At 41.9% G+C, this 15,403-nt stretch overlaps 1 protein-coding gene across 1 annotated transcript in view; it reads left to right on the top strand.

The window, feature by feature from the left end:
• Positions 1-15,403, top strand: part of ptprsa (protein tyrosine phosphatase receptor type Sa) — a 128,044-nt gene that overhangs the window by 40,831 nt on the left and 71,810 nt on the right. Inside the window, exon 5 of the mRNA XM_083970445.1 lies at positions 11,943-12,053. Coding sequence (XP_083826571.1) covers positions 11,943-12,053 — 111 coding nt within the window. The remainder of the gene's footprint in view (positions 1-11,942; positions 12,054-15,403) is intronic.

The following is a 15,403-nucleotide window of genomic DNA, read 5'->3' as shown; positions in this document are numbered from 1 at the left end:
AAGAATCTTAAGTTCTTTCCAGGTGAAGGCCTCAGCAGGACCACTGTATGGCTAAACCCACCAATCCCACACTTGGCTGGGTCGACCCTCATATTTTCTCAGGAGAACATTTCCTTCTCTCACTAAATTGGCCCTCATCCCCACTGGCTTACAGATCTCTAGCTAAGGCTCTATTGCCCATACTACAGGGCGAGGGCTCAAGTGATAGTTACATTTGGCCACATTTTGTACGCCTTGTGACTTTTTGAACTTCTTGCAAAAATATACCCAGCTACTTTAAGCTGGGTATGTTTTACTTACAGTTCAAACTGTATGTGTGTATAGGAGGGCAGAAAAGGAAATTACTTTCCCTTGTCTCAATACTAAGACTCTCGTAAGGTAACGTAAGCTTTGAGGGCTTGCCTTTTTTTCTGTAGTCCTTCTGCTGGAAAGCTCATTCAGCAGCCAAGCAGGATTTATGCTGATGAGAAAGCGGCCTGCACTCTCCAGCCCCCAAGGCTGCCATCTTCACATGTCCTTAGCACTTCAAGTAGCCATCTTGGGACTCCAGGTCTTATTATTTCTTCTTTTTTTCCCAATGATAAATGCATTTCCCAAAACAGAAAGGTCGAAGTTCTTCAGGCAAAGTTTTAGTGTTTTTTTTTTTTTGTTATGTTTTGTTTTAATTCTGTAGTTGATCAGATTGCTTTTGACAATTTCTGGGGGCTACCTGTTTACTCGTTCCCTTCAGGCTCACTCTTAAGCCCCAGGGGGTAACTGTGAGTCTGTTAGTTCCTTTCCCACAGAAATGTGGTGAAATAGAGCAGAGGTGGTGGGGGGCGCTAGGTAGCTGACTAGCTGGCTGACTGCCTCCTTATGTGCCAGACCATGCTGTGCTGGCAAGGCAGTGATATTTGCGTATGGGTCCCCTGAGGAGCTCCTCTAGAGGTGTGGAGGGAGCCTGACATTTCTCCCCAAGTCCCTGTGGCTGCAGACCCCAGGCCCTCACTGGCCTTGTCAGCCAGAACAGATTAACTAGAGGCCAGAGAGACGGCGAGAGGATGGCGAGGAGAGCAGATCCACGCCCTTTTGAATGTAAATGTTTAAAATCATGACCTGACACTGAATAGCTCCTTTACTCACACATGTGTGAACTTGCTGAGTCTCAATCTTGCTGAGTTCAGTTGCACGTAATCCGAAATGTGTGAGAAAACGCTCACATTTGTTCGCATCAAAGCCGCTCTGCAGGGAGTGGCCAGGACCTCTGCAGATGTGGTAACAACCGCCAAGTTTTCCTTGAGACCTGCTGCGACCCCACCAGGATCCCAGATGGGAGTCTGTGGTGATGAGAAGGTCAGCCAGACGCCCTCTGGAGGGTGGTCAGACTTTGACACTTAGCCAATCACGCGACCCCGTCCACCTCGCACGCAGATGTGCAGCATCTCTGGCCAGATTGCCTCGAGCCGGACTACATCCTTCAATAATATTTTTTTAATATATTCAGAGTGTTGTTCAACAAAACATCTGGGATGTTTTCTGGAGCAGATAATGCCGCATTGATAATGTGAGGAAGGCCATGGCCTGCCGAGGTATATTTAGGTCATTGTCACCCTAAGCTGATCAACCCCTGGCTGACCAAAGCTTAGAAGGGGGCTTATGGCCATGAGGTTGCATGTCTGCATCACAGGTGGATTTGCAAATGTAATTGAATACAGGCTGCTGCTGTGGACACAGCCAGACAGATCTTTGGCCACGTTTTATTTATATCGCTTCATGCTGCTTTATTATTAAAAGTTAGAAGTTCCAGTGACACCTGGCCCCCATTTCTTTCAATAGTTTTTTCTTTTTTTCTTTTCAACCAATGACTTTGAACTGAACCACCTCCATTTATAACCCCTCATCCTCCTTTTTTACTCTCCTCTCTTTTTCAGTCTCTCTTTTGTCACTCAGCACTTTTTCAGGTCTACGTGCTGGCCTTCCCCTGTATAAACCCGCTTTATTAACCTTTTCCTTACCCTAACCTTAAACTAATGTTGACCGTAACCTCACCTAACCTTTAACTAGTACCCTCTCAACCCCCCAACTAAAAATCATCTCAGCAAAAGCAAAATAAACCAGCTTCCTGCAGCCTCTAATCAAACTCTAACTCTATAACAACGTAACCTTCCCAGAGCCCTATTGTCTTTTGTCTTGTGATTACGTATGATTACAGTATGTGGTCAAAATGTCACTGTTGTTTTGCCTGGTTTTCCAGTGACTCTAAACTACCACTGAAGTAAATGGATGTGCATAGAGCACTGTTTATGGATACTAAATTATGATATTCTTTTTATGGTGGGTTTATACTACTGAAATCTTGAAAGTAAGAAATTGGTCAAGAATTAATCTTTTTTTTTTTAGATGTCTTTCTGAATTGTTTCACAAAATATTATACACACTTATACACATGTACAGTTTGGTTAATGTCCACAAATTCACACGTAGAATATATAGATAGTGATACAGTCTGTACTTACTGATTTGTTGAAATGCTTATAAAAGCATGGTGCAGCACTGTGTACAGCACCCCTAAAGAAAGGGAATTAACCTACCTAGCTGGATTGCAAACCAGGCAGAGCTTCAAACTCAGTGATTGCCTCCTGCCTGCTGGTATCACAAAGGATGTCTCTGTATGCAGAGCTGCAACAACTATTGGACTAGTAGACGTTGAAAATTTCATCTCCACTACCTAGCCACCCACACTCCTTAATGTGTCATATAGAATATGGAAATAGCTGGCACCATTTTGCATCTTTAACACACCGGTTTTCTGTATTTGATTGGGAAAAGTATTGTTATTTTGTTGGTTCTGCTATTTCTTAGGAAGGTTGGCATATGTTGTATCCAACTTGCATGGATACACACACACACACAGGGGCCCAGCCTGTAATGTTAGGCTCAATGGGAAGTGCATACCATTGACCCGCAGCTCTGTGCCTGCAGGCTTTCTATGCTAAGTAGGGCACCTCTCTTGGGTTGGCGCCGCCCTGCTGGCACTCTCCAGGGATGGCCAAGGGCATGTTGCTGCCATGAGTCATCCCCAGATTTCGAGAGGGAGACTAAGAGGAAGGCAAGAGAGTAACTATGGGAAAGACTGTGAGTTAAACTAAAAAAAAAAAACTTTAAGAGAAGAATGGTGGAACAGATAAAGTATGAAAAGAAAAAGGACTTTGGAGAAAACTGTGTGAAAACAAAGAGAGAGGAGGGGAAAATGAGCAGAAGGACAGTTTAATGCTTGGCAGAGAAGGGGTTGAAGTTAAGCTGGCTCCCCTACCCACACCCTAAGCTCTGCCTATAAGGGATGCGTTTTAAATTGCAGCAACAACTCGGGCTAAATTTAAAAAGCCCACCAGCCACCTACTGGATAAGCTCAATATTTTATTGGCCCTAATGGGACATTTGGCCTGCAGTCAGGCATGTAACCCAATACACAATAAACAAAGAATAGAGAAGCATACAACTCTCAGTGAAATGAAACAACGGAACAAAACAGGAGACTGAATGACCGGGGAGGCGTGCTGAAGCTTTAGGTGAAGAGCCTATCTGTCACAGTTAAGCAGGTTTATGACTTGTAGGATAAATAAGAACTTCAGTCTGCTTGGTTTAACTTTGCGGGTGCCTGAAGGTACAGCCTGAAATTCTAGTTCAGTGGAGACACTGTTTCTCCCGCAGCAAATTTGTGCCAGACCAATGCAGATATCCAGTGGAGAATAGTGACGCCCTAGCTGTTTTACTGACCTCTTACTCAAGGTCAATTGGCCTGGAAAGGGCTTACGCCACTGGAGCAATCCATGTCAACCTAAGGTCAGACCTCTCACGCTCAGCCTTATCAGCCGGAGTTGCAGCCCAGATAAAAATGCACATCGACACCCCGAGCTTCTTGAGCTCTGCAGATGAAGCATGTTGTTTCCTAAGACCAAGGCAAGTGGGGAAAAAAGAGAATGATAAGGCAATGGTGTGTGCCAGCCATAAAAAACTCCTCATTCCTTTGTGATACCAGCAATGAGAGGTATTGTTTGTTGTTTTCTTTTGTTTTTCTTTTTTTTTTCCAATGAAAAAACCCCTAAGAAATTTCAAAATGGTTTAATAATCTAGTTCCAATGATCCACTTTCCAACCCAAATAACTCCTCTAACTATTACTAACATTAACCTTGGACTAAACTGATGTTGTGTCTTCATTTTTGTGTCTCCTCCAGAGGGTACCCCGATTCGAGGTAAGACGTTTAACCATCACAGTAAAAAAAGGAAAGCAAAAAAAAGAAGCAAAAAACAAGACTTAAACTGACACATAACCAGACATAACCGCTCCTAACTCCACCCAACTGGCTCTTCCTGAGAAAAATGACAAACCTCTTTCATTTCTACTAACGTTTATATTCCATCTGTGTTTCTGTTCTGTGCTTTCTGTATGTGTAAATTTGTGTCACACTCCCATGCCCCCATGTCATCATTAATGTGCAGTTCTGTCATCCCTGTGGGCGTCCAGTGTTTGTGCTTACCGACAATCTCCTCCACACCATCAGTGTCAGAGACCACTGAGTGATTCAAGTTTTGTTGCCGATTGGTTATGATACGGCCGATTTGGGAAGGTTGAACCAGAGGGAGGGAGGGCCATTTGTTTGCTTTGTGCCTCTGACATTTAAGTTTGTTTGGACATGGTCATGGGTCTGGAGGGTGGGCGAGTTGATGGGATGTTGGGGTGTAGGCAGTGGTGACCTTATTTGTTGATAAGACCAGGCTATTCAATACTGTTCAATACAACCCTGTTTCCTCCCTACCTCTCCATCTCCACTTTGATATCCTCCTCATCCTCCTGTGCGTCACCACGGCAGCAGCCGCGATGCATAAGTAAGGCCTGCTGCTTTGGCAACATTGTGCTTTCTTTTTAGCACGGCATAACCAGCTTTTATAATGTCAGAGGATGAACAGGAGGATATCAAGGTGGGACTGGAATGACAGTGGCAAAGGAGTGTGATGAATTATACAAAAGCTTTGTTAAAATAATTCCTCCTCTCTCAACATTCTTTGTTTTTTCATTTCCCCGGACAATTTAACTTTCGCTTGTAATTATCCACCAGGCTTTGTTGCTGAAGCGTTCTCTCCCAGTTGATTCAGAGTGATTCTGTGTGTTTGTTGCAAAATGTTTTGTTTTTTGTTTTTTTTCTTATTCAACAGGCAGAACAGGTAAGTGAATATATCAGTTTGCCATGTATGTCCCCCTATTCAAGGGGATGGAAAGGTGACTGTATTTTCATAATAGAGCTCCAATAGTAAAGTTAAGGTCCTCCATCCTCAACCATTCACAAACCTCTAGACAGTGGTGTGTTGTCGAGCATATCCATGAATGTCTTGAGTTTTTAGACTGAACTCAAAGCCTTCACTCCTTTAACACCCTCACTCATGACTCACGTAGCAAAACCCAGCCTTCCCCATATCTCCTTCGTTTGAATAAGAAGGTCTCATAAATCATATTCTGGCGAACAAAAGCAGGCGTGACTTATGAACTCTGCATTTACATAATGAGATAAGCGGCCTGAAAAAGGCGATTTCTCTCAACCACTTTAGCACATGCCAACACCGATACTCCATCGAGAGTATGTGAAAAGGGAAAAAACGAATTGTGAACCGGGAGAAAATGTGATTGAAATCAAGGCAACAGGGAAGTAAAACAAATTGTTTTGTTTGTATAGGCTCATGTTCACATTAATGCAAACTTTAGGCTGTCTGTATAGCTCCAGAAAATTGAGCTTGTATTTTTTTTTTAAGCCTTAGGAAAGACATTGTGAGTGATTGCTGAGTCATTTTGCATCACTCCTTCTAAGAGACGGCTTCTTAAAATGTAAAATCTGCATTCATTTTGCCACCCAGGTGTTGGCCTAGAGGTAAGCAATAGGTATAAAGGTAGCTCGGCTCCCTACCTGCTTCATTACTGATTTCATGGGAGCGTTACAAGCCACCAGATGGGCAGTGACAACAATGGCATCACACGTGGGGCCCCATGCTGGTGCGATCACAGTCTAACGACCTTGGGGTGGTGACAGAGTGTACGCGAGTGACAGGCAGGATGCGGACAGAGGGAGAGATGCAGGGACAACAGTACAAGTCTGAGCTCATACACACAGGTCACACTAGCCGTCTTCTTATTTGTGGGCTCGTCGCAGAAGATGCTGGAACTGATATTCAACAATACAGTAACAACTGGAGAATATTTATTTTTTTAACCAGTTGGTTGCAAAACTTGGAAAAGCACCAGCCGCTTAGGTGGGATTCTACTGGGCTTTTGATATTGAGCACGTTGCGCACTGTGTAAAATGTGTTCCTTCCAGTTTGCTTGCTGCTGTTAACTTTGTCAGCCAGGACAGATGTGGCCCGCCAACCTTTCCCTCAACATCTACATCTTTGTATAAACTACTAGAAAATCATTTTTGGAGTGTTTCCTCCTGAATCATAACAGCACATGTGCATAACAATTTATTGAATGCCGCACTCTTTCTGTGCACTTCAGTGAGTTCACTTCATGTTCTAGAAAGGTTATTATGTTGAGTGTGTATCCACTTATACAGAAAGGTGCTTTTAATTACACTGTAGCAGAGCTTGGTGAGTGGTGTCTGGGCGAGAGGATGGAGGGAGAGCGACAGGAGAGGAGATGAGAAATGAGGGACAAATGAGCGACATGCGCTGAAAACAAGAGATAAAATGATGAAAAGAACAGTGTGCCACCAGCATGCCCGGGTGGGCCGAGGGAAGGAGCGGGGGAAGAGAAGGAAAAGAAAGAGAGAGAGAGACTTGGCCAGCCATTTTGTTGATCGCCTAAACAAATCAATCAAGGCCCGCTGGAGCACACTAATTGAATTACACAAATAGGACCGGGAGGGGGGCACCACACCACACACGGCAAATCTGCTACAAAGCAGCGACCGGGGTGGGTAGACCACGGCTTCAGGCACTTTCTGAAATTAATCATCCATGGCGGCCCCTCCTTGCTTTTCTTTTATCCCCTCATCTGTCCTTCTGTTTTTCTGAGCTTGTCTGTCTCTTCAAGTTCCTCCCAACCCGTCTGACTGTTCTCTTTCTCTGCTCTGTCTCTCTTTCGGTCACGACACCGCTCAATTTCTACATTTCTTTCTTTTTTCTATATCTCAGTTTCTGATCTCCCGCGTCCTTGCACTCTTTTCCTTCTCTTCCTAACTAGAATAAAACTCAAATTTAATTCCTATATGGGTTTGTTGATATTGATCTCCTGCTTAAAATAGATATTGCCTGATGTGGTATTTCCTACCAGGCTACAGCTACAGAAACCTGCAAGGAAATGTTTAGGCTTGAATGGAGTGAAACATTTCAGACTTTCTCCTGCCGTTAAATAGATAGGCAGGTATAGCACGACTATATTTTTGCAAAATTTGGGGAAGAAATATAACATACTGATGATTACTACAGTAGCACAAAATATCCACTGTAAACAGCCTTTGCATCAAGAATGCTTGTCCCAAAATCCAATTGGGCCTTCAAAAGCATGTATTTGCTGAACTGTGCCAAGACAGTCCTCTTTGTTATCACACCTTGGCAACTCAACGCTCCTCATCAGACCACCCTGAGGCAAGAAGTGCTGTTAACCAGGGCAGCTGTCACGGCTGGGACAAATGTCCCAGACCCAGTGCCCATTACAGCCCTCTTTATTGAATGGATGAAGGCAGTGAACATGCTGCAAGACAGCCAGGAGTGGGCAGCAGTGGAGAGTTGAGGTTATGAGCGCTGGTATGCAGGTAGGGTCACTTTGACTTAGATAGAGACTAATTGGTCCACATGGAAGTGATTTCATTGTATTCATCAATGACTTTATTTGCCTGATGTGGACCCAGTGGTATTTTCTTCTTCTGGACATATCATGGGATAAGACAGAAAGATAAAAGTCTTCTCTCCTCTGACCCAGAAAACATGAATTATTACTCAGCAGGGGCGGTACTTTGTGTGGTTTTCTAAGTGGATTTGAGAGACTGTCCTGTCCCAAGACATTCTCCGGTCTTAGGTTCACCCTCACAACAGCTCGACAGTATCCCTCAACCTTCATGTGTCCTTTATGAGTGTCCTTGAGCAAAATAAAGTAAGATTGACTCAGATACATGTAATGTAATATAACGCAAATGCAATATAATTTATATGTGAAAGATGAAATATTTTATACAACAATCACTAGTCACGTCAAACAATTATCTCGTCTGCTGTGGCTGCAGAGGTCATACCTGTACCTGCAGTATCAAGGAAATGTAGCCAGGTTTATTATTGTCATAGCCAGTTAGTCAACTGTTATGAACTGTTTCTCATGTTTTCTAATGAAATCAACAAAACAAACTGGTCTGTGATAGTTACTGCAGTTGTTGCTTTTGTGATAAGACGTCATAGCTGGAGACAGGGAGGACATGCCATTAGGCCCCGTGCAGTAGGTCTCGCTCCGTAAGCACAGCGTGGTCATCTTGTGAGACACTGTAAATTGCCTCTTATTTTTTTCCTTTCACTGGGCAAGTCTTTATCAGTAAACACCCATGTGAACAGACTGTGGCTCTACTTTTCATTGTGGTTGTGAAAGATAATTTTCAGCATTTATTTCATTCTTGTTTTTCCCCCTTCTTAATAATAGCCCCCCCACCCCCACCCACCCACCCAAAAAAAAAAAAAGTGCCAATGGCCACTCGCACTCTGGTTAGCCACAGGCGGCAGGAACACAATTATGCAAAACATTGAGAGTGCAGTCACTTTCAAAAAAAGACAAAAGGGAATGGCAGGAAAGAGACGCATGCTGGTGACAAGGGTTTTCAAAGAGTGGAGTTTGTTCTGTGTGCGCACACATGCACATATCCATGCTGCTTTTGGAGATAGGATATCAAAGATGGTTCATTCGGATTTAGAGGTCTGTTGTCTTTAAATGCTAATGTTATCGGACTTAAAACTGACACTCTGGACACTGAAAAAAAAAGAAAGATATTTTACTCTTTTATGTAGTGACAGAAATTATTAATCAAATGGCAGGGGTAGATTAATTTAAATTAACTTCTTTGTGGTTCACAAAAGACAAAGCAGGGGCTAGAAGAAGGGAGTGGAAATGGACACGACAGATATGCAACTCTCAAAGCGTGGCACAGCACATATAACACCAGCAGGACATTGCATCTCTGCTACGTGTGAATCTAGCAGAGAGAGGAGCATAAAGCATCTCAAAATAGACTCAACTTGTGATTTCTTCTGTGTTCTCTTTTACCTTCTCCGTTCCTCTCCCACTCAAACTCTCTCACTAAGCTTCGCTTGTCAAACATTTGTTCATGCACATCTAATCCTATGCAGTGTGCAGAAATGATAATCATCAGTATTTTATTGTTTTTGTGAAACTAGTCTGAAATATATTGTGACTCACCTATTTTCACAAGGGCAAGAATAATATCTGTTATGAGCGCAAACATTATTTATTAATTTTTCTCCTACTTTCAGACAGAAAATAAGAGGAATGATACATGAATAAGAATGAATCCCCTCCCTCATTCTTCCTTTACATTTGTTTTCTCTTGACTCCTTTGTCTCTCCTTCTATCTCTCCTTTGCTTCTCCTCTGCCTTTTCTCTTATTTGTTTTTTTTTCTTAACTTGCTTGTTCTCCCTCTCTCTCTGCAAGTACAGGGAGTGTTTATGTGTTCCTCACAGTTCCATTTTGAAATAATAGCTAGAATATGTAATGAAGCCAGTGGGGGATTGGAGACAATAGATACTACCACCTAGCAAGGAGCCGCCACCAAAGCTGGCAGGAACATATGAAACTCACTCAGTCTCTTCAAAGTTCCCTCTGTTTTTCTTCTCTTTCGCCAGGAGCTACGATTCACACAGCCAATGTTGGTTTTAATTGGCGCTCAATTAATTTTGTTTGGCTCATTATCTGTCACCCTTCCGCATAATGGTGGTTGTGTTTTGTTGACCTTCAGATGACATTTGTTAAGCAGTATTTTTAGATGGAGACATTTGTAATTTTTGGAAGCATTGGAACTACGGATTTTGGAGACATGGAGTGAAAACATATAAAATATACAAAAATTTAACTGTATGGTAACCGTCAACAAAAAAGGCAGCTTTGACCCAACACAAGCCCTTCAGCATTATTATTTATGAAGAATTGGGAAAAAAATAGAAACAAACCATGCACCAACTTTAAATTTAACCTTGCAAAGATTTTATAATTCAGTACGGGGAGCAAGCCTGACGAGCTGCTGGCAGAGATTTCTGGAGCCGTCCATCTGGAGTTGAACTTCACACAGTCCTTACTTTGTGGTCTCCCTTGTGTTGAGGAGCCTATGCTTCTGAGCAAATTCCAACCCACCTGCCACCAGGCTGGCATTTGCTGTTCCAAGCACATATCAAACAGATCCAAATCAGATCTCTGCATAAACGCAGAGCAAAGACTCTACCACCTGCACTCTGTAGGTAGATGTTTCTATTTGGTTCACGATCTACGTGCCAGGAACAGCTCCCTCTGGGGGATGAGAATGATCTGGGGGTGTACTGTAGAGGGGAAGGAAGAGAAGGGTGAAAAAAAGTATAGATTGTTGTAGCTTCAGGTCTGATTTCGTTTTGTAATAGTAGATATCTTTGTTGTGACTCTGAGGTGTAAAATACTCTTAGGCCATGTCCAAGGTGAAAGCGTGACTAATCTTTATAATTAAGCAGGATCGATAGTCTCATTTGTGCAACAGCTGAAAAACGTTATTAGACCAATGTTCCAGAATCGTAGCCTTGTACAACATTGTGTTCACTCCGCTTGCTTGATGTGATGGAGTAGCTTATGGTATATTACAAAGCATCCTGGGCAGTGGCTGGCGTATTGATGCTTCCTGGCTAAATGCTAACGAGCGATGGTGCTGTGTTTGTCAGGGAGGCCTGGGCTGCAATCTGTCTGCTGAGCCAGCCAGAAGCCCTAATGATATCATCAGGAAGTGCCGTCAACAGCGCTCTAACGAGGAATGATCTGACGCCCGTTGTTTCACCTCCCTCCTCTATCCCCCCACACCCATTCTGCAATGCTGTTGCCAAGCATTTAGGTCGGGTTTATTTGCACATGTGAGATAAAATCTGGGGACAGTAATCAGAAATACAGCCTGTTTGAAACACATAAACCCTAAGGGGTTCATATAATATAATAACCTTAAAATAAATGAGTGGATCTGCATCCGATCTTAACACAAAGGAGAAAAGCAAAATTCATGGGTAACAAATCAAAGCCAGTATAATAGCATATAGTATAATAGCATTTTTTTTTTTCGCATTGTTTGAAATTCTTTGAGCTGTAGAACTGTAGGAAGTACCAAGCTACTGCATTATGCACCATGCTAGTGTTCATTTGGACATGCAGTACATGTAAGCATAGTTTCCCATGACCTCCCTCCCCCGAGCACACACAGACTCTCCCTTGGTGAGTGCTATGCAAAGGAGAATTTGTTAATCTCACTCAGCTTCTAGGACCATCTCAACGCTCTTCGAACACTAACTTTCATCGCGTTTGCATCCTTTCTGTGTCCTTATTTCAGTTCTCATATCTTAAATGAGTTGCAACGCACCAGAATAATGACAAATTCAGTGCAACTTGTTCAGTTCACATTTTAATTTATTTAATCCTTTTTTTTTATCTGTGTATGGCTGAGGCTGGAGATGAACTCAGTTTGTCATAGCAAACTGCATTGGCACTGCAGCGAGAAACAGTTCTTGACAAAAAGGTCTTGAGAAATTCAAGATACCCTCCATTAAGAAGATTGTCTGACTCCTTCATGCACTGTCACTGACAGGTTGACTAATCATTTCCTCTCTGCCTTCTCTCTCTCTCTCTCTTTCTCTTCTCTTCTTCCCCTCCCCCTCCTCCCCTTTTTGTCTTTGTTGAATCTTGTCATTTCCCAGGTGCCTTGCAGATCGAGAACAGCGAGGAGACAGACCAGGGGAAGTACGAGTGCGTGGCGTCTAATGTGGAAGGCGTGCGCTACTCGTCCCCTGCTAACCTTTATGTGCGAGGTAGGGAGCAACCCGGCCTCAGAGCCAGGCCAGAAATATAAAAAAGAAAAAGAAAAAGAAAAAGTAAACATCCACCCATTCTAACTAAAATGCACAGTGCAGCTCAGCTTTAAGTGGCATTACTGTTGAGCTAAACAAATGATAATTGCTTCCATCCTAGCCCAGCTGTATATGCACAAAATGTATTTTACAAAATAGTGTTACCCGACTAATATAAATCTTTTAACATTGATCGTATTGCCTGCCCATAAATGTAATTTCATATGCACTGACACTTCCAAATGCAATACTATAATTGACCAACTAATGTTCTTCTCTGTTATGATGTTATGCTCCATTTTGTCTTCCAATGCCCTCCCCTACTCACTCGGAAGGAAATGTGTAGCACAACAAGCCGTATGTCTTTATCGGTTGCAAGATGCCTTTTACCTGTAATTGTGTGCCCGATAAAATGTTTCCCCCTTCGTCAAACTTATGAAACACAAAAAGAGTCGGGAAGGACTTCTTTTTGATTAGTTTTTTTCAGGTACAGGAGCACAACGGTAAGTCTGTATTTTGATTGGGTGGCGAGGTATTAATGCCCACCAATCAAAATCTCAACCCTTTAGCCTTCTCCAGATTCAGGGGTTAAAAAAAAGGTTTTCCTTGTTGTGGAGAATTAATAGGAAATGACTGTTAACACAGTCAACTGCACTGTCTTACGTAAGAGATGCTCTGTCATATAGATTATAAATACTTTACTTTTCTTTATGGTGTTCTGGAGCATACAGTAAATCCATAGAGTTCCCGTTTCTGCTTTGAGGTATTATCTTCAAAGCCTTTTACAGTCAGTAGTAATTTTGGCTGGCATGTTCCAGCAAAGTGGAGATATGAAAAACAATCAGTCACAGAGGATGCTGAGTTTCATAGAAAACAGGCAATGAAGACAAAAGCCTACACTCTACCACTAATGTTAAATGGCAATGAATCCCAGTTGAGGGAGCTTTAATAAATTGAAGCAGATGCATTTTTGACATGTATTATTTATATTGTGCATATTAAATAAAGATGCCTCGGTATCTACTCAGTTTGTTCCCTCTGCTGTGTACCAAATAACTTTGTTCCCAATAAATAATTCACTAGTCTGACATTATAAAATGGGTCAGGGAGCTGCTTTTTCATTATTATTGCTATTATAATACCCTGTGAAGTAGCAGCATAGGGAAGAAAAATTTCATCTGTGAGGAGCAGGCGGTAAAAAATAGTTCATCAAGATTAGTGTGTCTTCTTGCCAGCATTCATCCTGGAGGCTCATGCTGTCTCCGCTGTGATGCAGTAACACTTAATGTCAAATAGCTATCCACCTTGCTCATGTACAGCATGGTTGAAAATGAAAGGGTTCATGCAAATTGCAATCAACAGCTCTAGCTATACTGGGAACATTATGTCAACACAGCACTGGGATATTCAGTAGTTTCTATGGTCAAAAACACACAAACAACTACCCTTGTATCATTTCCAACAATTCATGCAATCTCCATGAACACTGGCTCCATCAGCATGCTTCTAAAAAAAGAGTACACAAGGGTCATAATGCTCAGGGTCTTTCACACTATGTAACACACTTGTTATGCCTTGATGGTGTCAACCTCTGTCTGTTTTCAGTTAACTTTTGTCAATCAATTCTTGATACTTGATGTTGACTATGTTTTGTTCACAAAGCGAAATGCACTCGAGATTAGCAGCTGTGGTAGAGATCGCTTTTTGGAAGGAAAAAAAAAACAGAAGAAAACAAGAGACCTAAATTGTATATAAATTGTTGAGGTAACTACCCAAACAGAACCCATAATGACAGTGCTGCTGATTGGCTTTCTAACAACATTTACTGTAACTGTCTTAAACTGCAGCTGCTAATTTCAGCCCAAACTGTGTCTTTTTTTATTTTCTATCTCTCATTAGTTTTTCTTTATTTTCTCTTTATTTGGTTTCCTCTCTAACAAAAGCAAATACAGCCACCACAGGAGCTTGTCCTTGTGGCTATAAGGAGCTTGTGAAATTTTGAATTATGAGTATGGTACGCTTGATTTGACTCCAGTGGCGCCTCACTTTATTTTTCTTGCCAGGCGACAGTGCGGCCACTGGGGTGAATCTGATTGTTTTGGTTCAAAGTTTATTTAAGGGGGGGAGTGGGGCAGGCAAGTGTACTTTCAAGACGGGTGTCACTGATAGCAGGGACAAGGGAAAAGGAGGGAAAAAAAGATTAAAGAAAAGGGAAATGTAGCTGCAGCTAAACACCTTGAGGTGGCTTTTTTTACTCTCTCTGTGTTTCCCCTATTTTTCTCTTCTCCTCATGTCATTGTGTTCTGCATCAACCCCTTTACATCCCTCAGAGCTTCGAGAAGGTTGGTGTGTTTTTTCTTTTTTACTTTTTTTAACCCACATTTGAAAAAAAAAATTCAACATGTTGAAAAATTTTAGCTGTATTTGCCTATGACAGAGCTCGATTCATTACTAATTTGAACAAATACTAATCAGTTATTCCAAACTGCTAAATGATTATGAAAAGAATTTTTTCTTTATTTCCAAGGAAGAAATGATGAAAGCAAACCCGAGTAGCTCGGGTTTTGTTAATTTACTTTTATGTTTGCATTGTGGGGCCTTTTCTCGTTTTGCATCCTTTGGTATTGCTTCTGCACCTAAAAAGCTTTCTTGCACGTGTTGTCATGGAAACCCAGCACGTGGAAATAACAGGACTTGTTGCATGATGGGAGAATGTAACTGCGCTTGCATGCCTGTACAGAATCCCTTTGGCCATGACGGTCTTTTTCTTTCTGCATTCCCTGTGTTTTGTTCAATTGATTCCTTCTCTTTCCTTGGTTTCTCTTCAAGTGTTTCCCCTGATACACCCCCTTTTTTGGCTTTCCTTTATTTTGTTTTTTTTGTTTTTTTTTGTGTTGTGACTGGTATAGTGTTTGTGTGTTTTCCTTTCGTTTCAGTTCTGTTCCTTGCCTTACTTTTCTGTTTTAGAAAACAATTGTTTGTCTTTTTGTGGTTCATTTGTTTGTGAGAATTGTGTTTCTTTTTTCAAAAAAATGATGCTGCTCTGCTTCTTGAGTCTCGGAGTGCAAATGCAAATGCCGAATGAAAAATAATAAGTGTGTATACAGCCAGTGTTCCTGTCATCTTGTGTGTAGCGATCCATTACTGAAAAAAATTAAACCTGATTGGGCCTGATTGGGTTCCATGGTGATTCAGGCAGCCATTAAGAGATGCCATTTACAGTCGTGTGGATCAATAACAATATAATGACTCCGACATCACATTTGCTGTTGCTTAGCAGGTGTTTAAAGATACTTTTTCTTTTCAAATGG

Source organism: Trachurus trachurus (genome assembly GCF_905171665.1).
Source record: "Trachurus trachurus genome assembly, chromosome: 4".
Taxonomy (NCBI): domain Eukaryota; kingdom Metazoa; phylum Chordata; class Actinopteri; order Carangiformes; family Carangidae; genus Trachurus; species Trachurus trachurus.
This window is presented reverse-complemented; position numbering and strand designations above follow the sequence as displayed.